The sequence below is a fragment of the Oncorhynchus mykiss genome, chromosome 21 (assembly GCF_057628025.1).
Source record: "Oncorhynchus mykiss isolate SJ-2025 chromosome 21, ASM5762802v1, whole genome shotgun sequence".
Taxonomy (NCBI): Eukaryota; Metazoa; Chordata; class Actinopteri; order Salmoniformes; family Salmonidae; genus Oncorhynchus; species Oncorhynchus mykiss.
This window is the reverse complement of record NC_143042.1, coordinates 36,831,126-36,855,631: the sequence shown is the minus strand read 5'-3', so window position 1 is coordinate 36,855,631 and position 24,506 is coordinate 36,831,126. Positions and strand designations below refer to the sequence as shown.

The window sequence follows — 24,506 nt, the reverse complement described above, 5'->3', positions numbered from 1 at the left end:
AAATGTTTCTGCATTTGCATTTAAGACGATTGTTTTATTGTTGGCCTATGCCTAAAGGCTATAGTGTTTATGACCCAAATCAGTCACCCCTGTAAAACCTGCAACATTATAGCTTACAACGTGATTTATGTCCTACAAAAGACGTGTGAAATTAAACAACTAGAAATCAAAGCAATTTCTAGACCCTTTTATCTCATTAGAAATTCATCAATTTAGCAGCACACAAAGCCCTATGTCTTATGAGGATCAAATGATTTAACCAATATTTTAATTATCAATAGGCTTTAATCCAAGCACACACAGTCATAGAAACCTGAGGAGATAATACGTTTCTGCACCTCATCTGTAAATTGAGATACACCCCCACACACTCCCTCTTGTAGGGTAAAGAGAGTTAACATTTTGGGACGTGTAGAGACAGGACACACTGAAAATGAAAGCAGTGGGTGGGTTTTAAAACTGCCAATTTACTTTGTTTGTGTCTCTAGTCTCTACAACCCACTTCTTTTATCAACAATCTACATGGAGAATAGAACCAGAACTAGAATGAGATTCCATTTCTATGGATAGAACATTGTATTTGAATGTCCTTGTCCCTTAAGTTTGAGATCCTGAGTTGTTTGTATAGGCATAGATAGCTATACCACATTGTCGTGTTTTATGTGTGTTAATGGGTAAAATTATATGGATTTATCTCTATAACACGGACACACACACACACACACACACACACACACACACACACACACACACACACACACACACACACACACACACACAGAAGACCCCCAGAGGGGCTCTTTACATTGATTTATATTTTGATCTTTAAGCCATTTAGACACTAATGGATGGAAGCCAGGACATCCATCTCATCTAATTTATTTTCAGTCTTTTTCTTGTAGATCCTCAATATATCGATACCCCACTGACTGCTTCATAAGGTCTTCACAGTAATAAGACCCTATACTTTCTGCATAATGTTTACAAGAATGTATACACAAAAGGATTCGAATTCTGCAATCGATCATATCCACCCCCAGCATTTAGATTTAGATTTTATTAGGATCCTTTGGCATAATAACGAAAAAGACATTACAGACAAAAGACTTTACAATTGACATACATTTAAAACATTAACATGTGGTGTGCATCTATCAGTTACACATACATGTCAGTACATACACACAACAAGTAGGTCACATGGGGGAGAGGCGTTGTGCCGTGAAGTGCCACTTTGTTTGTTTTTTAAAAAACCAGGTTTGCTCTTCACTTGCACTGTATAAGACGGAAGGGAGTTCCGTGCAATCATGCCTCTGTATATTACTGTACGTTTCCTTGAATTTGTTCTGGGCCTGGGGACTGTGAAAAGACCCCTGGTGGCATGTCTGGTGGGGTAAATGTGTGTCAGTGGTGTTGCGTAAGTTGACTATACAAACAAATTTGGAATTTCCAACACATGAATGTTTCTTATAAAAACAAGAAGTGATGCAGACAGTCTTTCCTCAACTCTTAACCAAGACAGACTGGCATGCATAACATTGATATCAGTCCTCTGATTATGATGAAGAGCCAAACGTGCCACTCTGTTCTGGGCCAGCTGCAGCTTAACTAAGTCCTTCTTTGCAGCACTTCACCATATGACTGGACAATAATCAAGGTAGGATAAAAGCATTCCAGGTGCCAGTTGGTCAGTCATTTAGTAAATGGAGTGTAATGTACTTCACACACACACACACACACACACGTACAAACAAACACACTCATTTAGTAATTTTAGTAATTATTTTCTATTTCCAATGGGTGAGAGGATGAGAGCATACACACTTCCTTATGATCCACTATCCTGCTACTTCAGTGTACTCTAGTGACTGGCCCTGTCGGTCCCCCAAGGGGGTATCACTCACCACCATGTCTCCTCCATTGGGGTATCAGCAGCAGCTGGTTCCTGGAGGTGATCAGGGGGGTTCATCATGGAACATGTGGCATCCCCCTCCTCAGTCTACCCCACCCCTCTACTCCTGTGGGGCATGTGGGGGTGCGTGAAACAGCTGGTGAGTTCCAAAAACCAATTAGAGCCATCCTACCGTGCGGATCTGGACAGCCAATGAGAAACTAGGGGGAAGTGAGTGGGATCCTTAGTACCTGCAGGACGCTCTGTGATAATAATAATTTGGTGGGTGCATATATTTGTCCTTTGCATATCCCAACTCTACCCAACATGTTTCACCTTGTTGGCCCAGGGATTCAAACCAGCAGCCTTTCAGTTACTGGGCCAATGCTCTAACCAATAGGCTACCTGCCATGACCTGTGTGCGTGTGTACACAGTCTGTTGCTGCACTGGTAGAAACGTAAGATGCAGGCTACAGTCCAATGTTTAGTTTATGTAGGCCTATCCACCTATATTCACATTTCTTTATATGAATATGTAGTCTAAAAGGTCAACAACAATAACCTATGTGTCAGGAGCATATAAACTATAATCAATGACCAAGATGTAATAGCCTAATGCTCACCTATGCATATTTGTTTGGTTACAGAACTATGAAGCACTAACATATGGGGTCATGTGAGGTCAACACAATCACCTCCCATCCGTGTCACACAGGCTACGTCCCAAATGACACCCTATTCCCTAGTGCTCTATTCCCCTTAGAGCTCTGGTCAAAAGTAGTGCACTATGTAGGGAATAGGGTGCCATTTAGTATGCAAGATCAGTCTATTCTGAGACATTCGCTAAATAATACATGGGATATGTCATTATCTAAACAATGGTGTGACTTGAGGGTTATGTTTCAGGCAGTCACTATCTGGGGTGTATGTGTGGATAAAAACCCCAAGAAACAAATTGATAAATTATGCATTATAGTAGAACCTAGAGACTATTCAAGTGTTGCCAGTGGGTAGCCTACTGAATGGCACAAAGCATTTACCAGGGGCCGAATGTGACCACAGCCTGTTATGTGAACTATATCGGTATGTGGTGTGAGATGGCGCTACAGTAAGAAGCAATTTGTCACAGGGTGGTCCTGAGGTTGCACTGAGCTGTGTTCCTCCATGTTAAACCTGGACTCAGGGGTAGACGTAACATAGTAAAAGGCAAATCCGAGACACTCCAATTAGTATGTTATGTTTCGTATGGTATGTATTAATTTATGGACGTCCGCCATATGATACAGTATGTTGCGAATTACAATTTCTATGTTACGAATTGCAATTATTACAATATGTTATGAATTGCAATTCGTACAATATATCAAGAATTTGCAAAATGGCCTCCCTAGTGGCGCAGCGGTCTAAGCCAGCCATGACCGGGAGACCTATGTGGAGAAGCACAATTAGCCCAGCATCGTCCGGGTTAGGGGAGGGTTTGGCCGGCCGGCCGGCCGAGATGTCCTTGTCCCTTCGCGCTCTAGCGACTCCTGTGGAGGGTTGGGCGCATGCACGGTCGTCAGTTGTACGGTGTTTCCTCTGACACATTGGTGCGTCTGGCTTCCGGGTTAAGCGAGCAAGGTGTCAAGAAGCAGTGCGGCTTGGCAGGGTCGTGTTTTGGAAGACGCATGGCTCTCCACCTTCACCTCTTCTGAGTCCATACAGGAGTTGCGATGGGATGGGACAAGACTGTAACTACCAATTCGATATCACGAAATTGGGGCAAAAAAGGGGTAAAAAGAGATATATATATATATATATATATATATATATATATATATATATATATATATATATATATGAGTTTTCAAATTTGTTGTGGCTAACGTTAGCTAGGAGTCTAGGTGGCGAACACTAATGTTAGCTAGGCTAAGGGTTAAGGTTAGGGTTAGGTTAGGGTGAGGGGAAGAGTTAGTTAACGTGCTAAGTAGTTGCAAAGTAGCTAAAAAGTAGTTTAAAAGTTGCTAATATCCTAAAGTTGTCCGTGATGAGATTCGAACACGCAGCCATTGGGTTGCTAGATGTTCACTTTTGGTTTTGTCTTAAGTAACATTCTGTCTTATGTAACCATACCAAACGTTACATACAGTGCATTCGGAATATATTCAGACCCCTTTGTCTTTTCCACATTTTGTTACAGCCTTATTCTAAAATAGATTCAATCGATTTTTTCCCCTTATCAATCTACACACAGTACCCCATAATGACAAAGTCTCCCAGTCTCTGCCACTGAAAAACATCCCGACAGCATGATGCTGACACCACCTTGGTTCACCGAAGGGATGGTGCCAGGTTTCTTCCAGAAGTGACGCTTGGCCTTCAGGCCAAGGACTTCAATCTTGGTTTCATCAGACCAGAGCATCTTGTTTCTCATGGTCTGAGAGTCCTTTAGGTGCCTTTTGGCAAACTCCAAGCAGGCTGTCATTTGCCTTTTACTGAGGAGTGGCTTCCGTCTGGCCACTCCCCCCATTAAGGCCTGACTGGTGGAGTGCTGCAAAGATGGTTGTCCTTCTGGAAGGTTCTCCCATCTCCATATCTCTGGAGCTCTGTCAGAGGGATCATCAGGTTCTTGGTCACCTCCCTGACCAAGGCCCTTCTCCTCCGATTGCTTAGTTTGGCCGGGCAGCCAGCTCTAGGAAGGGTCTTGGTATTCCAAACTTCTTCCATTTAAGAATGAAGGAGGCCACTGTGTTCTTGGGGACCTTAAATGCTGCAGAAATGTTTTGGTATCCTTCCCCAGATCTGTGCCTTGACACAATCCTGGCTCAGGGCTCTACGGACAATTTCTTCGACCTCGTGGCTTAGTTTTTGCTCTGACATGCACAGTTAACTGTGGGATCTTATATAGACAGGTGTGTGCCTTTGCAAATCATGTCCAATCAATTGAATTTACCACAGGTTGACTCGAATCAAGTTGTAGAAACATCTCAATGATGATCAATGGAAACAGGATGCACCTGAGCTCAATTTATTTTGAATCTCATAGCAAAGGGCCTAAATACTTATTTCTGTTTTGTCTAAAAACCTGTTTTTGCTTTGTCATTATGGGGTATTTTGTGTAGATTGATAAGAGGGAGAAAAAAATATTGTGTATATTTTAGAATAAGGCTGTAAAGTAACAAAATGTGGAAAAAGTCCAGGGGTATGAATACATTCCGAATGCACTGTGTCATAGTAATTTCAGTATCTCAGATCTACATTTACTATGTTACGTTTAGTCTATGAGACAAGTCTGTAATGTTGACAGTCAACTGACAGTCAAAATTGACAAATAGGTGTCTGGTGAGGCTATGTCGAGTTGCACTTAGGGTACTGCAGGTAGACTATGCGTGCTATGTGTGTTTACCTTGAGTTTCTGAGATAGGTGAACATTGTTGTTAGTTTGAAAGCAGCCGCAGGTGAAGTTTTTGAAGGTGATGACCGCGATGACGCGTGGACCCGCCCAGCTGCTTTTTCGCCAATAAGAAGCAACACTAAAAGTCGCACTGCTTTCTCAGTGCACTGCAGAGCAGACCCACGACAAACAGAGGCAACAGGACTTGAAACGGAGGACCGTGCAGGAGCGGGACGGTAGACAAGGCTGATTAATTAGAGAAATAAAAGGCACGGTAATCCAATACCACGGTCGGGTCAGGGCGCGAGAGGCAGAGGACACAGTTGGCTAGGCTACCTGCAGATTTGATCAAGGGTATGTAAGTCGTATCAATGTTTTAGTGCAGTTATGCATGCGTGATTCCACCCTATAGCGTTTTTGTGCCATTATTTTCCACTTGTGTAGGCATAGGCTATATTTTTGTGCATATTTAGTTGTGTGGGAGAGTAGTGACAGACGAAGCCCAGCTCTGCATTTATAATTGATGACCTGCAGTCAAGCTGACAGTGGTCGAATAAAGTCTGTCACGAATGCGCTACTCTCTCGTTTTCTGTCTACCGAAAGAATCAAACGTGCCCAAAGAAGCTCTCTTCGTCCGTCCACGGGTTGTTTTCAACCTGCGCACTTGCCTGTTTGTTTGTGCAGCCTGGTAGTCCTGTTCTATTGAATGATCAATCAAGATCCCTTTGAAAAGGCTACAGCTATGTGATTGGATCAGGTTAGGCTATATAGCAGCTCTGTGTGCAAATTCTGTTCTACAATGAAGCGGCGATATCTCGCTGCTTTCATGACCTGTATCAGGACAGACCAGCCACAGATAAGTAGGCTACACAAATAACAGCGGCGAACCACGGTAAACGGCCTCTTTTCTATTGTATAGCCTAGTGGCTTCCTTCTGTCAGGGGGAAGCAGAGACAAGGGTAATTTACGCACGGGCATAGCCGCAGGAAATAGGGGTGCTGCAGCACCCCCTGAAAAATCATATATATATAATTTATTTCCACAAGTAGTGCTCTGGGCCTTTTCCTGAATTAGCAGACTGATATAGCCCTCTGTAGTGCAGGCAATTATTATTACATTTTGTAGATGGCTCCTGCACGTCATCTCTAGCTGACACTTTTGCTAATAGGTGTTGTGCCAATTTATTAATTACTACATTTAGCTAACATTAGCTAGTTAATCCAGAGATTCTTCACTTTGCCTCGATTCATCAGTTTCATCCAGATCATGGCATTTGTAGTTCTTTAGAATAGCCACATTAGTAGCTAATTAGCGTTTCATTTTTGGGGGGGGTAAATACAGGTGAATATATTGTTAAAAGTCACCTTGTCCTAGAGAGATTTACAGTTATCAAAATGTCACGCCATGGTAAGCCTACACAAAACACAGCCCTTTAAGTGTTTCTAAAATCCCCTATGGGAAAAATGGTGGGAAAACGATTGGAACCATTTCCTTGTTAGAACGCTAGATTTTATGGGTATTATGACTCCTGGTGTGGTACTCTATAGCCGTCTGTAGCAGGAATTGATTTTGTTCCCCTTCCCAAACATCTTCCTGCGGCTATGCGCATGCGAAACTGGGTTTTCGATTGGTAGAAAATGGGTGCCCTTTCCACTGCATAAGCAGACCGGAGGAAACTGAATTTGACAGAGAGAGAAGGGGGTGGATAAGCCTGCCTATATCTTTACAGCATGACGGAATCGAACACGGAGCACAAGCTATGTCGGATACGGCAGGAATGATGGAAATTGTGTCGGCTTTAGTTTCTAAAATAAGAAATACACAGACTTGAAGACAGACAGCCGTTTTCTGTTAGCTTTAGAGATCGAGGGTGCTTTGATCGTGAATTAATCTTGTTTCTCCCTCGTTCTGATACTCAGTATCCCGTGGGAAGCTCCTCCGTTTTACCGGATCCTCTCGCTCCTGTGGAGGACATGGGAAATGTAAACGCTGTTGGATTTTGAACTGCGTCCATGTCCCTCCCCCCTCCGCATCCTGGGATAACTGAGATGGAGCGGGTCGAGATGGACCAGGACCAGGAGGCGGCGGAGCCACTCGTCCACGGGCCGAACCGGATCAGGCCCTCGTCCTACCGGGCTCTACGCAGCGCCGTGTCAAGCCTGGCCCGTATAGACGACTTCATCTGCGAGAAGATTGGCTCGGGCTTCTTCTCAGAAGTGTTCAAGGTAAGATAAATTACATGTAAGAGTTTGAAGATCAGGGCCTGTCCTGTATTCTATTCAGTGTCTCAAAGTAGAGGTGGGGCGGCAGGTAGCCTAGTGGTTCGAGCGTTGGACTTGATCGAATCCCAGAGCTGACAAATACAAATCTGTCGTTCTGCCCCTGAACAAGGCAGTTAACCCACTGTTCCTAGGCCGCCATTGAAAATAAGAATTTGTTCTTAACTGACTTGCCTAGTTAAATCAAATAAAAAAGGAGAGCTGAACTATGATCATCTTTCACTTATTAATCATAATGAATATGATTAGCTATAAGCCTAGACAGAAAGGTCCCAAATCCTAGACTCATATTCTTATTTCTTATTCAGAACCTTTATTCTGAAATGCTTTGAATATTGGTCCAAAGTAGTTTGACTTGGCCTATTGACGTGTTTAAGGAAATCTAGGCTTAGTGCTTAACACTGTGGGATAGGATAGCCTTTGGACATCTGAGCATCCCTGGTGAGGTCATCACTAACAACAAGCATGAAACATGAATGACCATTGTTACCTGACACCAGGTGTTTTTGTAGGCAAGTGATTAGTTGGCCTTTACTATACTCTCTATTGGCCTATACTCTTGTAGGGTTGTGTGTGCGAAGGAGGCTTCAGTATTTGGGCCTCTTTGGAAGGACACTTTCCACAAAATCTCTTTCTGAAATTAATGGCATGTAGAAAACAAGCTCCTAAATACTCTATCTAACATTCAAGGTGTTAGATAAGGTAGGCTTATACATACAGTTGCGATGATGATGGATCATAATAGGAGGATTATTTTGCCAGTAGTGACCACAGCACCACATCGACCCCCACCAGAACCCAGTGACGGTGAAACACTGAATTTCCTTTTCTCTTCCATGCTTTTCAATTAGGAAAATTTGGATTGAAATGGAATTGACCCCAAGCCCATAGCCCACATTACAGGGAAGGGAACGAAGTGTGTTGGTGTGAAAATTATACCTGTTCCTGGATGGTAGGTCTACTGCACATGCAGAGGTAGATGGTAACCTTACTCTGTCTAAACAACATGAGAGGAAGTCAAGGGGGTTCAGCCTGGGTTGCATCCCAAATGGCGCACTTTTCTCTACACAGTGCACTACTTTTGACCAGATTAGTGCACTACGTAGGGAAAAGAGTGCTATTTGGGACACAGCTATGGACTAACCTTATTCCTGGTTCCTCTCCTGTTTCACTGAGCCTTATAGTGTTCAGGTAGCCTATCGGTTAGAGCGTTGGGCCAATAACCGAAAGTTTTGACAGTTTGAATTCCCGAGGCGACATGGTGAAAAATCTGTGCCAATGTGCCCTTGCGCAAGGCACTTCCCTCTAATTTGCTCCAGGGGCACTGTACTACTATGGCTGACTCTGTGAAACACATTTCACTGCACTCATCCAGTGTATGTGACAACAAAAACATCTTAGTTAAAAAAAAAATTAATAACATTGGGCCAGGGGCTTTCCTTGACCTCTCTTTATAATAGGAGCAGAGTAACACAACTGTCACACAGTGCCCTTTGGATGTGCAGTTGGCATGCAAATGATTTGGTCTTTTGTAGGTGCTGGTTGTAAAGATGCCTCTCTTGATTTGCGTTATCTGCCCTTTGATAAACTGCGTATAAACGCAAATGTATTACTGCAGTGATTACAAATACGCGTTCCGATCTAGCTGTTAAGTTCAGATGACATGACCATAATGGAGGCAGAAATGAGCCTCGCAATAAATCTGCGAAGATAAACGGACAATGATCGACACCGACCATACAGATCTCTCATCGCAGGCATTTTGCTGACATCATTCATTACGATAAGTAGCCTATACTAGAGAAATGTCAAGTTTGAAGTAAAATAAGTTTGCTAATATGGGTGATGTGTTAATGGGACAATTGATGGCTACAAAAATCAAACTACTAATAGTAGTTCAAGGATAATAACAAACAACAAAAAACTGGTGAACATTAATGTTATAAATATATCGTTCTATTTATCATTATCTGGCAATTTATCGCAATGTATGTTTTTGTCCATATAGCCCAGCTTTACCTCGCAACTGTGTGCGCACATTCCATAAACGATCTTCTCTCCGCTCTGCCCTTTGACATCTGCTTTAGACCACAGAGATGCTGTGTTATAAGGAGACCAGGAGTTGTTTTTTTTGCTCAGTCCCTCACACACACACACACACACACACACACACACTCTGAAGCATTGACTCTTAATAATTAAATACAAATGGAGCTCCACCAAGACACTTGGCATCCTGCCATCTCTAGTGTCACACTCTTGCTCTCTCTCTCACACTCTCCAGCTCAATTAATGCTTTCCTCATGGCAGTCAGGCAGGCAGACATGTACACCTCCGCACGGCCATTGTGCAAGACAAGGAGGGGTGCGCGTGTCAAGACAAATCGTTCAGGTGCTGCTTTGTATCTTTTTTCTTTAATAATTTTCAAAGAACTGCGAGAGCGCGCTCCCTAGACCTGCCTGCCTGCAGTACTGCAAGTAATTACTTCCTGTAGAGGCAGGAAGGAATGCTGTTTTTTTCCCCTCTTCAAATCTAACTGAAACAGAACTAGAATTACAATGTTCCGTTCTAGTTATTCTAATTCTATGGGAAGGCGCAGGTGTCATAACTGTCCTTCTCAAGGATGAAAGAATGGAGATTGACAGAGGAAGGGATGGTAGGAATAGAAGATTGGTAGAGAGAGGATAAATGTTTTTGTTTGTACTTTTACCCAATTTTTCTCCTCAATTTCATGATATCCAATTGTCCCATCGCTGCAACTCTCCTACGGACTCGGGAGAGGCGACGGTCGAGAGCCACGCATCCTCTGAAACACGACCTCGCCGAGCCGCACTGCTTCTTGACACACTGCTCGCTTAACCCGGAAGTCCGTAGGAGAGTTGCAGCAATGGGACAAGACTGTAATGCTGGGGTTGGAGTTTGTCCTTAGTGGAATCAGATCAAATCAAAAGGTATTTGTCGTATGCACTGAACAGGTGTAGCCCTTACAGTGAAATGCTAGCTTACTAGCCCTTTAACCAACAACGCAGTTGAGAAAAATAAGTATTTACTAAATAAACTGAAGTAAACAAAACATTTTTTTTAAAATAAGAGCAAAAATAAAATAACAGTAATGAGGCTATATACAGGGGGTACCAGTAGTGTGTCCATGTGTGGGGGTTAACTGTTCAGGAGTCTTATGACTTGGGGGTAGCAGCTGAAGACTTTTGGACCTAGACTTGCTGCTTCGGTACCGTTTGGCGTGCGGTAGCAGAGGGAACAGTCTGACTAGGGTGGCTGGAATTTTTGGGAAATTATTTTTAAAATGTGTTTTATTTCACCTTTATTTAACCAGGTAGGCTAGTTGAGAACAAGTTCTTATTTACAACTGCGACCTGTCCAAGATAAAGCACAGCAGACTGACACATACAATAGCACAATTGGTTAGGAGCCCGTAAAACGGCAGCCATCTCCTCCGGGGCGACATCAGACCTGTGACTGATGGAGCTAGTTCTGAGTCATGTGGCGAAAAGTCACTCAGTCAATGAGTCATCACCCTAATGACGAGCACTAATTGACACTAAAGGCTTCCACATGCTTCTGTTCGGCTGGCGCCTAGCCAAACTCACCTAGGTGAACCTAACGAGCGTGCTCGCATACTCCCTTAAAAGGACTTCACGTGAGCGAGAAAAAAACCGCTGTCACCGTAGCAAATATTTCTCAAACTAGTCAGATTAATTTTAAGATGACTCAAGAAATGTCATTTTTAATTTTGACGTTTGTGCCGAGGAGATCTTAGTTGGCCTATTTTACATCTAAGATGTTTGGTGCAGTATTTCACGTGAAAAGAATTGCATGAAAACCCGTCTATCATTTAATGATAAACACTTCATTGAATAATCTCTACTGTTGACCAATGACCGACAAAGGGGTGTAGACTTCGGCTACTGAAATTCGGCTAACAAAAACATCACAATGTTGTCATAATATATGCACAAACTGTTTCCGATGAGAAGCATGCGAACACCTTTAGGGCACACGCAGTCAGCGGGGGGGGGGGGGGGTTATTCATTAGTGCAAACCGTAGCAAAATGTTTTGCAACAGAAGAGTTTCTATTGGGCAAATTCAGATAGGTCCCTCTCTGTTTCATCCTGTTTTCTTGCATTTGGTTCCTAGTGAATACACCCCAGGAGCTTGTTAGATGACAGCATGCAGTTCCCAGTGCATACGTCATACGACGATCAAAAATTAAATAAACCAAACTAAAATTTAAAAAAATATATGAAATAAGAGTAACTCTGAGACAAACAGAAAAACCAAGGCACTCAATACTGGTTAATGATTTCCTAGTCATAGGAAAATATACACATGACAAATGTAAAATCAGAAAGCTGTGTATGTGGGGTGTAATAAGGACAGTTGGGGAATAATGGGCATAACTAGTCTGTGTGTCAGTACCAAGCTGCTGCCAGCTGCTTTTGACACCAAGTGGAAACGGTGACGGCGAGAGCCACACACTGCTGTCAACAACATTCACATAACAGTGGTGTGTGCGTGTCGATGTGTGTTTCACACTTAGCTGGGTTTTGCTAGAACGACATGCAGACATTTTCCATATCTAAATGCTTCAAATGTCAATCAGATACACCTATATACAAAAGTATTTGGACACCCTTTCAAATGGTTGGATTCGGCTATTTCCACCACACCTATTTCAATCTCCATAGACCAACATTGGCAGTAGAATGGCTTTACTGAAGAGCTCAGTGACTTTCAATGTGGCACCGTCATAGGATGCCCACATGTCAGTTCGTCAAATTTCTGCCCCGCTAGAGCTGCCCCGGTCAACTAAGTGCTGTTATTGTAGAGTGGAAATGTCTGAGCAACAACGGCTCAGCTGTGAAGTGGTAAGCCACACAAGCTCACAGAACGAGACCGCCGAGTGCTGAAGTGCGTTTCGCACAATAATCGTCTGTCCTCGGGTTGCAACACTCACTACCGAGTTCCAAACTGTTCATCGGGAGCTTCATGAAATGGGTTACCATGGCCGAGCAGCGTCAAACAAGCCTAAGAACACAATGCAGAGCAGCGTCAAACGTGATGTAAAGCTTGCCGCCGTTGGAATCTGGAGCAGTGGAAACGCACTCTAGAGCGATGAATCACTCTTCACCATCTGGCAGTCCAACGGACTAATCTGGGTTTGGCGGATGCCAGGAGAACACTACTTGCCACAATGCTTAGTGCCAACTGTAAAGTTTGGTGGAGGAGGAATAACGGTATGGGGCTGTGTTTCAAGGTTCGGGCTAGGCCCCTTAGGGCCAGTGACGGGAACAGCATACAATGACTTTCTAGATGATTCTGTGCTTCCAACTTTGTGGCAACAGTTTGGGGAAGGCCCTTTTCCTGTTTCAACCTGACAATGCCCCCGTGCGCAAATGGAGGTCCATACAGAAATGTTTTGTCAATTGGTGTAGAAGAACTTCACTGGCCTGCACAGAACCCTGACCTCAACCCCATCAAACACCTTTGGGATGAATTGGAACGCCGACTGCGAGCCAGGCCTTAATCGTCCAACATCAGTGCTCAACCTCACCAATGCCTTGTGGCTGAAATGGACGCAAGTCCCCGCAACGTTCCAACATCTAGGTGATTTTGGGATGAGATATTTGACAAGCAGGTGTCCACATACCTTTGGTCATGTAGTGTATTTAAAATTGAACTCTGCTTTTAATTTACCACCACAGATTGATCTACAACATGATTGTGTTCTAATTCATTCTTATCAATATATTGGCCTGTTCATTATATATTGCATCAGTCTCTTTGCAAGCCTGCTGAGTGGTAGTTTCTGTGAGGTTTTTGTAGCTTCTTGCTGAGTCTCTCTCCTGTCCCTCTCACCTCACACTTTCTTTCTACGCAGGAGGAGAATGATGATACTAGGTCTGTCAGTCTGGATAAAATCACTGCTGCATTTGCACAGAGGAGATTAGTGTGTGTGTGTTTTGTGAGCAAGTGTGTGTGATTGACAGCCTGGATTAAGCGCTGATGGGCAATGCTCCCCTCTAGAGTCCTGTTGTCCCAGCTGAACCGAAGTTTGTCAGAGGAGAATAGACAGGTTCTGGAAAGTCTACCCTTTTGGAAAAGCGCAACAACAATACTGAGGATCTACTACGTGTTACTGACTTTTGCACATGCGCACACACAGGCATGCATGGCACACACACCCACACCGATCCATCCTCGACTGTCACTCGTGTTTGTGATCTGTTACAGTAAGTGAGCATTAAACGTCAGTAAGTCTGTGTTTATTGGCTGAGGATCTGCGATTAGAAGGAAGGGGGGAGGTGGAGAAGACTGGGAGGTGGTGGGGTTAGGAAAGGAGGAGACTGTGGTGGAGGAGGGGTGGTATGGGCTGACACTACCAGTTTTGACTTGAACCTCCCATTCAGGGGCTTGGCTAACACAGCACTTTCCCTGCTTCATTGTCCCTCGCCTCCTACCTTTCCTTTCCAGTCAGGACTTGCTCTCCTGTCAATCAAGAGCTGTCTGTCTGGGGCTGTCTGTCTGGGGCTGTGTGTATATTCCCTTTTTGTTTCCACATGAGCTCACATGTGGTAATAGACTATACACACGTGCACATAATTGTTATTTAAACACGTTGTTGTGCCCCTTTCTTGCCCAGATTTCATGATATCAAGTTGGTAGTTGGTCTTGTCCCATCGTTGCAACTTCCCTAGACTCTGGAGAGGCGAACATACTTGGTATTGAAATGCATGTGAACATAGTTGGTATTTTAAATGCATGTAACACATTGTCGTGGAAGTTCTTACATAGGGTCACTCGAAGTTGATCATTGTATATTATCAGCGCGCTGGAGAGGTTCCAACCAACTCAATGCACCGTAGCACACATGTCAATCAGGAGCTCTGCTGGGGCAGTCCCAGCAGTTGTCTTTAAATACGGCTATACACAGACAAGTTATATTTTTATGATTTAGCATTAATTAATCATTAGTTTTGTTTCATTCATGTGACCGATCAATACTGGTTCATAACATGTGACAGTCCAATACCTCACGAGACCTCTTCTCTCAGCTGAGACCTTGAAACTGCGATATATCTTTCGTTCTCAAAACAAGTTCTGGGCATACTGCCAAAATGCAGCTATTGATAGTGAGGATTTGTTCAGTCAACCACTTGCATCAACACAGAAATTGGTTTATAGAACAGCACATACATTGAACACAAATGATTTATCAGAAAAGCACAAACATTAAAATTCCCATTACAACGTACTTGGTGTGGTTTAAATGCATGCAGCACATACACTACCATTCAAAAGTTTGGGGTCTCTTAATACATTTTAAAAAGTCCTTGTTTTTGAAAGAAAATCAACTTTTGTGTATTTTAAAATAACTTCAAATTGATCAGAAATACAGTGTAGACATTGTTAATGTTGTAAATTACTATTGTAGCTGGAAACGGCAGATTTTTTGGGAATATCTACATAGGTGTACAGAGGTCCATTATCAGCAACCATCACTCCTGTGTAATAAATTTATTGGAATTGACTGATTTCCTTATGAACTGACTCGGTAAAATCCATGAAATAGTTTTATTTTTGATCAGAATACTTGGCCGTTCTTGACATTTTCCTTGCTCTGTGTGTGTTTACAAGCCCCGTGTCCCCACATGTTATGTAGTGTGTGAAGAGCTTGTTATACCCGCTACGCCCCTCCCTCAGCTCTCTGGCCCCTCCCTCAGCAGTACAGTAGGTATGTAAACAGGCCAGTGATGTGTTAATTTGGCTCCAAAACGAGGGGGGGGGGCGAGGGAGTGACTACCTGGACTTGGCCAACAAAAAATTGTTGTTTTTGTTTTCCATTGCGAAATGCTTTGCTACGATGTGGTCCAGAGGTGTGACTGTGTCGGGGGACCGGGACTGGTAGTAATCCCAGAGAGAGGTGGGGAAGGGTGGAAGAGCAGTAGGATTATTATTATTTTTTTTACAATGAAGCAGAAAAGTGTGGGGGGGAAGAGCTTCTTTTGATGTCATGGAGCTGCATGCTGTTACTTGTTCCTGTAAGGCCTACCACAGACACGGAGCGAGAGAGGTGCAGGGCTGTCATAGCATTAGAGACAGGAGTTGTCTGTCGGGTGTATGTTTTTGCGTGTGTACACAATTTGCATGCGTGCGACGCTCAGTGCTGATGTTGTGTAACACACTAAGTGGTTTACCCCGGTAGGTAAGGAGTGTATCTGTGTATCATGTCCCGGTCTAGAGAGTCTAGACACTGGGTCATGTTCTATTTGGAGGCTCCACAGGAAGTCAGTCAGGACCTCCCTGCCTGTTATGATGGACCTGTTCTTAGCTAGCAGCCCCACATGTATCCCCTGGGCTCCCAAGGAGCGAAGCAGTCTATGGCACTGCTTCTCAGTGCTAGGGGCGTCATTACAGACCCTGGTTCGATTCCAGGGCTGTATCACAATCGGCCGTGTGATTGGGAGTACCATAGGGCGGCGCACAATTTGGCCCAGCGTCGTTAGGGTTTGGCCAGGGTAGGCAGTCATTGTAAATAAGAATGAGTTCTTAACTGACTTGCCTAGTGAAATAAAAAGTCTCCAAGTCACCAAGAGAATAAAGCTTGCAGTCAAAACAGAACCAAAGAGAGCGTATGCATGTAGGTCATTTCTAAATGCTGTCTGTTCAGCCACAAATTTTTCTCTCTTGTGTTTCTCTCCAGGGTGACTAGAGGTCACCGTAACTCAGACTCTCTCGTCAGCCAATGACAGACAGCCCTGCACATGTCCACTGATGCCCCTGACCTTTTTATCTGCTAAATACCAGCACTTCGCATGCAAGTGTGTCTGAGTCAGCTTTATTGGGCGTCTCCGTGTTCCTGTCACTGGAATGCTGATATCACACATGCTCACTGTTTACCTGTGATTATGGAGCTCTGACGCGCGCGCACACACACACACACACCTGAGGTAGACTCTCTCACCACGTTGCCATGGTACTCCTTTTTTAGCTTGTGGCCTCTGGACACATTCCTATAACCATGCTTTACTGAGCACTTGTTTATTTGAGCTGAAATTCTGCATGAGGATGAGATGAGACGGATAGCCCAGAGAGACCTAACACAGTTCAGTTCTGCTTGTTCAGCATTTGGCTCATGTCTGCATTATGGTGTGTGTGTGTGTGTGCGCACCTATTTGTGAGTGTGTGTGCACATCTTTGTGTGAGGGAGCCACTGTCCTGTTCTACAGGCCTGTAAATCCACTGGTGTGGTTAAATCCTGTAGAAATGTTATAAATCTGATCAGGGGGTAAACTATAGAGCTAATCTTCATTGTACAATGCATAGCTCTTACTGTAAGTGCGTGCGAGCCAGCAGAGTAGGAGTGAAACTGTGTGTGTGGGAGGGAGAAAGTGTGTTCTTCAGTCTCTCTAGTCCTTTCACTCTTCTCTTTTTATCTGTCTCGGTCTGCTTGAGGGATAGACTGCAGCGGCTGGGCCAAGTGGAGATTTGGTTGTGTTCAAGCAGTAAACCTAGTGTCGTCGAGTGAAGTTGGGGGATAGGCGGATAGGCTCTCACTTGGGGCCAAAGCAAGGCCCTGGGTATTTTTCAGCTTACATCATGGCTAACTGAACTTTAACACCTCACAAAGCAACAGTCTTGAATGATGCAAATGTTGTTGATTCTGCTTGCCACAAGTCTTAAGGGTCACACTCCTGATGGAAACACAATGACACCAGAGTTGACATTAACATGAAACGCTGGCGACACGTGTGTGTATGAAGGCGTCCGCATGCCGAACTTTGCAAGGTCAATAGTATGGTTTGTCCATTTTGAGACGCTGCGGTCAGAATACACTTCATCCAAAAACTCAAATCTGTAATTAAGTTGACGTTTTTGCCGAGGAGATCTTAGTCGAGCAATTTTACATCTAAGTAGTTTGGTGTAGTATTTCTGAATGAATTGTTGTTGCAGGAAAACGAGTCGTCACTCGCTGTATGACAGACCTCATTGAAGAATCCCTACTGTTGACCAATCCCCGACGAAGGGGCGTAGACGTCGGCTACCGATTTTAGGTTTGCCTCAAGAAAATGTGCCCGAACAACCGAAAAAATCCTTACTGAAGGCTAAAAACGTACCTAATCACATTATGCAGAAACTCTTCTGAACTGTTTCTGCTGGGAAGCATGCAGACCCACTTAGTCTCTATGAACACTCGCCGTCTTGCTCGTGCTCTCTTTCGCTCAGGCACTCGCACTACCAAATGTAACACACAAATTCCCACACACGGACAAACATGACAGTAACACTCACAGTACTAAGTGGGTTGTTTTTGTGGACTGTTAGGGTACTTAGTGGTTGTCTATATGGTTTATTAGTTAGACGGGCAGGAGTCAAAGCCTCTCAGAACTCACATATAGGGGATAAGACAACACATCTCCATGGTGACCACCAGACACTCACCAACACCTTGGCCAGAGTAGAGCCATATTGTCCTGACTCTAGAACACAGGCCAAGACACTAGAACAGTTGGGTGGAAATGCATACTAGAACTGGGAACCAAAGATCCAATTGACGAGTTCACATGTTCAGTTCTCGTACAATCAGTACAAGTACAATCTCTGGTGTCCAATGGTGTATCGAACTTAACTGTGTGTCATATCGTCTGTCTGAGGTCTGACCCTAGTGATGCCCCCCCCCCCCCCCGTCTCTCTGTGTAGGTGCAGCACCGTATCAGTGGCCAGGTGATGGCGCTGAAGATGAACACCATGGCCAGTAACCGAGCTAACATGCTGAGGGAGGTCCAACTGATGAACCGCCTGTCTCACCCCAACATACTCCGGTCTGTCCGTCTTCAGACGTGTATTAAAACACACACCTGCTTTCCATATGAAAGCTTTAGTCAACAGGGCAAATCCTCAGTATACACATTTGAACCATGCAGTTATAACGCATTGGGAAACTTGTCATGAGAGACTCATATTACCTGTTTTTGAAATTGAAGAGTGTCTGGTAACACCTTTCTCTATACCGGCGCTGTTGAGTGGAACAAACTATTATAGCAACTCAAAGCATGTATTTTTTTTCTTCACGTCTGCATGTAGTGCTCTAAACCAGGGATACTCTGTGTAGCATAGAGGCTTAGTATGTTTAAGTTTATAACCATTTATTTAAGAGGACCACAATGGAAATGCGTTTACAAACTTTTTTTTGCCATCCTCTGAATGTAAATGCATTATCCACATTTGGTTGAATTGAGTTTTTAAATTGTCAAATAAATCTATCCTAGTTTCTTGTCTTCTAATATTCTTCCTCTCTCCTGTCTCAGGTTTGTAGGGGTGTGTGTTAATGAGGGACAACTCCATGCATTGACAGAGGTAAGATGTCTCTTTAAACTCTGGTAGACTGACTAGGATCTAGAGAACACTGGACAAATTGAACTATACTAAACAAAAATATGAATGCAACGATTTTATTTAGTTACAGTTCATATAAGGAAGTCAGGCCCAGCCAATCAGAATTATATTTTTTCCTCCCCAAATGGCTTTATTGCAGACAGAAATACTCCACAGTTTCGTCAGCTGTCCAGGAGGCTGGTCTCAGACTATCTCGCATGTGAAAAAGCTGGATGTGGAGGTTCTAGGCTGGCGTGGTTACACGTGATCAGCGATTGTGAAGCCCGTTGGACGTACTGCCAAATTCTCTAAAATGACTTTGGAGGCGGCTTATGGTAGAGAAAAGAACATAACATTCTCTGGCAACCGCTCTGGTGGACATTCCTGCAGCCAGCATGCCAATTGCACACTCCCTCAACTTGAGACATCTGTGGATTTGTGTTGTGTGACAAAACTGCACATTTTAGAGAGGCCTTCTATTGTCCCCAGCACAAGGTGCACCTGTGTAATGACCATGCTGTTTAATCAACTTCTTGATATGCCACGTCTCATGTGGATGGATTATCTTGGCAAAGGAGAAATGCTCACTAACATGGATGTAAACAAATTTGTGCACCATATTTGAGAGAAATAAGCTTTTTGTGAGTATGGATGATTTCTGAGATCTCTTATTTCAGCTCATGAAACTATGGACCAACACTTTACATGTTCTGTTTATATTTTTGTTTAGTATACTTTAACACTGACGGTTCACTTCTGAATGGTCGTTATGGTTAGGCTGAGGAAAATCTGAAGTTGAGGCAATCATTTGATTGACGGGTGCCATTGTCATGGCTACCATACAGCGACCTGTATCTCTCTTCCAAAATAGATTTGATCTCCAATTGAGAATAACCTGTATAAATAAAGATTTGATTGACACTTGGCTGAGTGTGGTTGTCATGATTACTTCCAGTACATCAACGGGGGTAACCTGGAGCAGCTGCTGGACAGTGACCGGTACCTGTCATGGTCAGTCAGGATGGGCCTGTCTCTAGACATCGCTAGGGGCCTGCAGTACCTCCACACCAAAGGCATCTTCCATAGAGACCTCACCTCCAAGGTAGGAAGCACGCATATAAACACACACGTAGGAACACACACACTAGTAATTGTATATACTTCAAATCAGATGTTATTTGTTTACAAGCCCTTAACCAACAGTGTAGACCTTACCGTGAACTGCTTACTTACAAGCCCTTAACCAACAGTGTAGACCTTACCGTGAACTGCTTACTTACAAGCCCTTAACCAACAGTGTAGACCTTACCGTGAACTGCTTACTTACAAGCCCTTAACCAACAGTGTAGACCTTACCGTGAACTGCTTACTTACAAGCCCTTAACCAACAGTGTAGACCTTACCGTGAACTGCTTACTTACAAGCCCTTAACCAACAGTGTAGACCTTACCGTGAACTGCTTACTTACAAGCCCTTAACCAACAGTGTAGACCTTACCGTGAACTGCTTACTTACAAGCCCTTAACCAACAGTGTAGACCTTACCGTGAACTGCTTACTTACAAGCCCTTAACCAACAGTGTAGACCTTACCGTGAACTGCTTACTTACAAGCCCTTAACCAACAGTGTAGACCTTACCGTGAACTGCTTACTTACAAGCCCTTAACCAACAGTGCAGTTCAATAAGAGTTAAGAAAATATTTACTAAATAAACCAAAGTAAAAAGTAACACAATAAAATAACAATAACAAGGCTATATACAGGGGGGGTACCGGTACCGAGTCAATGGTTAGTTGAGGTAATTTGTACATGTAGGTAGGGGTAACGTGACTATGCACAGATAATAGACAGTGTATAGCAGCAGTGTAAAAACAAATGGAGGGGGAGGGTCAATGTAAATAGTCTGGGTGGCCATTTGATTAATTGTTCAGCAGTCTTATGGTTTGGGGGTAGAAGCTGTCAAGGAGCCTTTTGGTCCTAGGCTTGGCACGTCGGTACCGCTTGCCGTGCGGTAGCAGAGAGAACAGTCTGACTTGGGTGACTGGAGTCTTTGACAATTGGATGGCAGGAAGCTTGGCCCCAGTGATGTACTGGGCCATATGCACTACCCTCTGTAGCGCCTTGAGGTCAGATGCCGAGCAGTTGCCATACCAGGCGGTGATGCAACCAGTCAGGCTCTCGATGGTGCAGCTGTAGAACTTTTTGAGGATCTGGGGACCCATGCCAAATCTTTTCAGTCTCCTGAGGGGGAAAGGTGTTGGCGTGCCCTCTTCACGACTATCTCGGTGTATTTCGTTGATGTGGGCACTAAGGAACTTGAAACTCTTGACCCACTCCACTACAGCCCCGTCAATGTGAATGGGGGACTGTTCGGCCCGCCTTTTCCTGTAGTCCGCTATCGGCTCGTTTGTCTTGCTCATATTGAGGGAGAGTTTGTTGTCCTGGCATCACACTGCCAGGTCTCTGACCTCCTCCCTATAAGCGGTCTCATCTTTAGGCATGCAGCAAGCCACACGCATACACACACTCCATAAAACACAGTTGTGCCTACTGAAGTACACAGTTAACTGTTAGAATACATGGATTTACCAGGGTCCATATTCATAAAGCATCAGAGTAGGAGTGCTGATCTGGGATCGTTTTAGCTTTCGTGATCATAATGAATCAAATAATATGGATAGGAGGGACCCGATCCCAGATCATCCTATTCGGAGACGCTTTGTGAATACGGACCCTGACCTCTTGTCTTCCTGGTTGTCTGTCCTGCAGAACTGCCTGGTGCGTTGGGAGAGTGGCCAGTGTACGGCTGTGGTGGGGGACTTAGGCCTGGCAGAGAAAATACCAGAGTACAGGTCGGTTGGCTTCATAAATCATCCAGCTATCAGCATGCACTGATTTTAGATAACACACTTGAATGGCTGCTTCCTCTCGCTCTACCATTCTCGCTCGCTCCATTTCAATAGCTTGTTAGCGCTCGCCTGCTCTCGCTCGCTCCCTCTTTTGCTCCATCCATCCATCCATCCATCTCTCTTTCGCTCAGCCAGTATTTTATGTTAATGTAAGCTCTAGTGTTGTAGTATTGTAGACACAGTATTGTAGACACAGCTCTACCGTTAGGATCAGTTTCCTCTTCCCCAATCCTAACCATTATGTGTACAGGAAAAAAAACACAACACTGACCTTAGATCAGTGTCTTAGGAGGGCCATTAATCCCACTAAAGCACAGTCCGATTTTCAAAAGAATGCGAGACTCTTTCACCTGAAGAAGTTGCGCTTTACCCGCTGTATCGGACTGGGTGAGTAAGCCCCTGTTTCAGGGGCGAAGGAATGTTTCGAGCGGCGTTCGTTCGCACCCAACCCCAGTTTGTTAATGACGCTGACATTTCCGCCTCCTATTTTATTAATCGCTTCAGCCTGCGTTGAACACAGATTGCCTGCGCGTGTTTCTCAACCTCTCCGCTTCTCCTTGATGACAGGAGTTAATGTCCTGGTAGCTATAGCTCATATTAGCTACAGATCCAGGAGCAGCTTACGCTCCCTCAATCCGAACCTGAACTATTTGGCTAAAACACGAAACTGAGCTTGGCTCAAACACTCTTACCCCGCTGGCCTCTTTACCGTGGTAAATGGGTCTGTATCCTGTGTCTGACGGGAGGCAGCTGTTGCATTTAACAGACTGTGTGCCGTTGCTGCCCACTCTGTTTGTCTTCTGGTCAACCCAGTGTTTACCTTTGTGTTTTTTGCGTATGTACAGGCACTTTGTTTTGGTACCCCACAACAAGTTCTTGTGTACCGTGCATGCTTTTAGGTGTGAGTAAATTGATTTTGACAGTGGAACATGTTAGTATTTGGCACCAGTAAATGTCTGCTGTGTGTTGACTGAACTTCCTCTATTGTAGCGTTTATTAACATGCATACACTTGTCAGAGTATTTTTTTGTGTGTTGCCTTTATACATAGTGTGTGTGTGTGTGTGTGTGAGCTCTGCCTCCGAGAGAGCGGGCGAGAGACACAGATGGAGTTCAGGAAAGCTTTCCAAATAAGGTCAAACTATTCCAGCACACTCTTTCTCTCTTCTCTTTCTTTCTCCCTCTCTACCTCTCGTCCTCCCGTCCTCTAACACCGCCTGACCGGAGACTCTCCCTCCCTCTTCCACATCCCCAAATGGTTTACACTGGGAGCTATGAATGTCTTTCTGCATTCCTCTCCTCTATCGCTCTCTCACTCTTTCTCAGCTCCCATAACTTCCCTTACTATGATGATGGGGGGGGGGGGGGGAATTGATAGTTACATTTTGCAAAATAATTTGGGAAGATATATCAATATTTGACTCCAAGTATCGATTAGTAAACATTTCCTACTGTAGGTAGAGTTGGCGCCGAAATGCCGGTATTTTTATTGTTCGCTCATCTTTTTGTAAATTGTGAGACAAAATGTTTTCAGCACTTTTTAAAAATGTATTTCCCTGACTGATCAAAACTTGTTTTCTCATGCTCTCTCGTCTTTCTGAAGCAGACACATGGTGAGCAAATATGTTTGGGACATCGAATTGCACTATCGAGTCGCAATCCATATAGAATCGTGAGAAACGCAATACACATCATGTCGGCACCAAGGTATCGTGATGTTATCGTATCGTGAGGTCCCCGGGCAAATCTATTTCTGCAAAATCATGGTTCACAGTGAGATGGAAATAGCAGAGAGGAAGTGACTGCCAGCAGGGTGTCTGCCCGTTTTTGCCGTGTGTGTGTATATACACACACACACACACGCACACACACTAGTTTTACCCCATATGGTTGTTAATGAACTAGAGCATGATGATACTAGCTGCTAGCTCCAGTCTTGTTGGTTTCGGTCTGTCTCACTTGCTGTTCTCTGTGTGAGCTGTCGTGCCTGTGTTAATGACTCCGGGTGGAACTTTCCCCTCGGTATGATACAGGTCTAGGATCAGCTTCCCCTCCCCCAATCCTAACCTTAACGTCGTCGCCTGTCATCACGCCTCATGCCTGTCTTCCTCTGTCCTCAGTGAAGGGGCAGACCAGCAGCCCTTGGCCGTAGTGGGTTCCCCCTACTGGATGGCACCTGAAGTGCTGCGAGGAGAGATCTACAACGAAAAGGTGGACGTATTTGCGTACGGCATCATCTTGTGTGAGGTCATCGCTAGGATACAGGCTGACCCTGACTTCCTCCCACGCACAGAGGTATGTTCATCACACTCAACATGCACATGTGCGTGTGCACACACACACTACCTCACACAATCATTTCCCCCAATATTATTGTGTGGTGTAGACTTTGTTAAAACTTTTCCCTCTTCTGCCCATTGTATGCAACTGCAGTATAAAAGCCTCTCGGGCAGTAAGTCGCAGGACTTTCATTGAAGTCTCTATTCTATTGTGCAAATTAGTGACTTTGCGTCTCCTTAGGGCTCTGTTTCACAGGGAGATGTGTGATTGTCTGTCTGTAGGACTTTGGCCTGGACGTCGAGACGTTCCAGCACATGGTGGGAGACTGTCCACCTGCCTTCCTGAGCCTGGCTGTCACCTGCTGCAATGTAACACACACA

The 24,506-nt window shown here is 44.3% G+C and overlaps 1 protein-coding gene across 2 annotated transcripts in view; it reads left to right on the top strand.

Annotated features, from left to right (window-relative positions):
- The first annotated feature begins 5,230 nt into the window (after positions 1-5,230).
- Positions 5,231-24,506, top strand: part of LOC110500469 (dual specificity testis-specific protein kinase 2) — a 22,154-nt gene continuing 2,878 nt past the window's right edge. For both annotated transcript variants that reach the window (XR_016490315.1, XM_021577855.3), the window contains exons 1-8: positions 5,231-5,618; positions 7,184-7,489; positions 18,264-18,385; positions 18,872-18,920; positions 19,894-20,040; positions 21,708-21,790; positions 23,967-24,141; positions 24,408-24,494. Coding sequence is in view for 1 of the 2 variants with exons in the window: in XM_021577855.3 (XP_021433530.2) it covers positions 7,277-7,489; positions 18,264-18,385; positions 18,872-18,920; positions 19,894-20,040; positions 21,708-21,790; positions 23,967-24,141; positions 24,408-24,494 (876 nt within the window). In the remaining variant the exon portion in view is untranslated. The remainder of the gene's footprint in view (positions 5,619-7,183; positions 7,490-18,263; positions 18,386-18,871; positions 18,921-19,893; positions 20,041-21,707; positions 21,791-23,966; positions 24,142-24,407; positions 24,495-24,506) is intronic.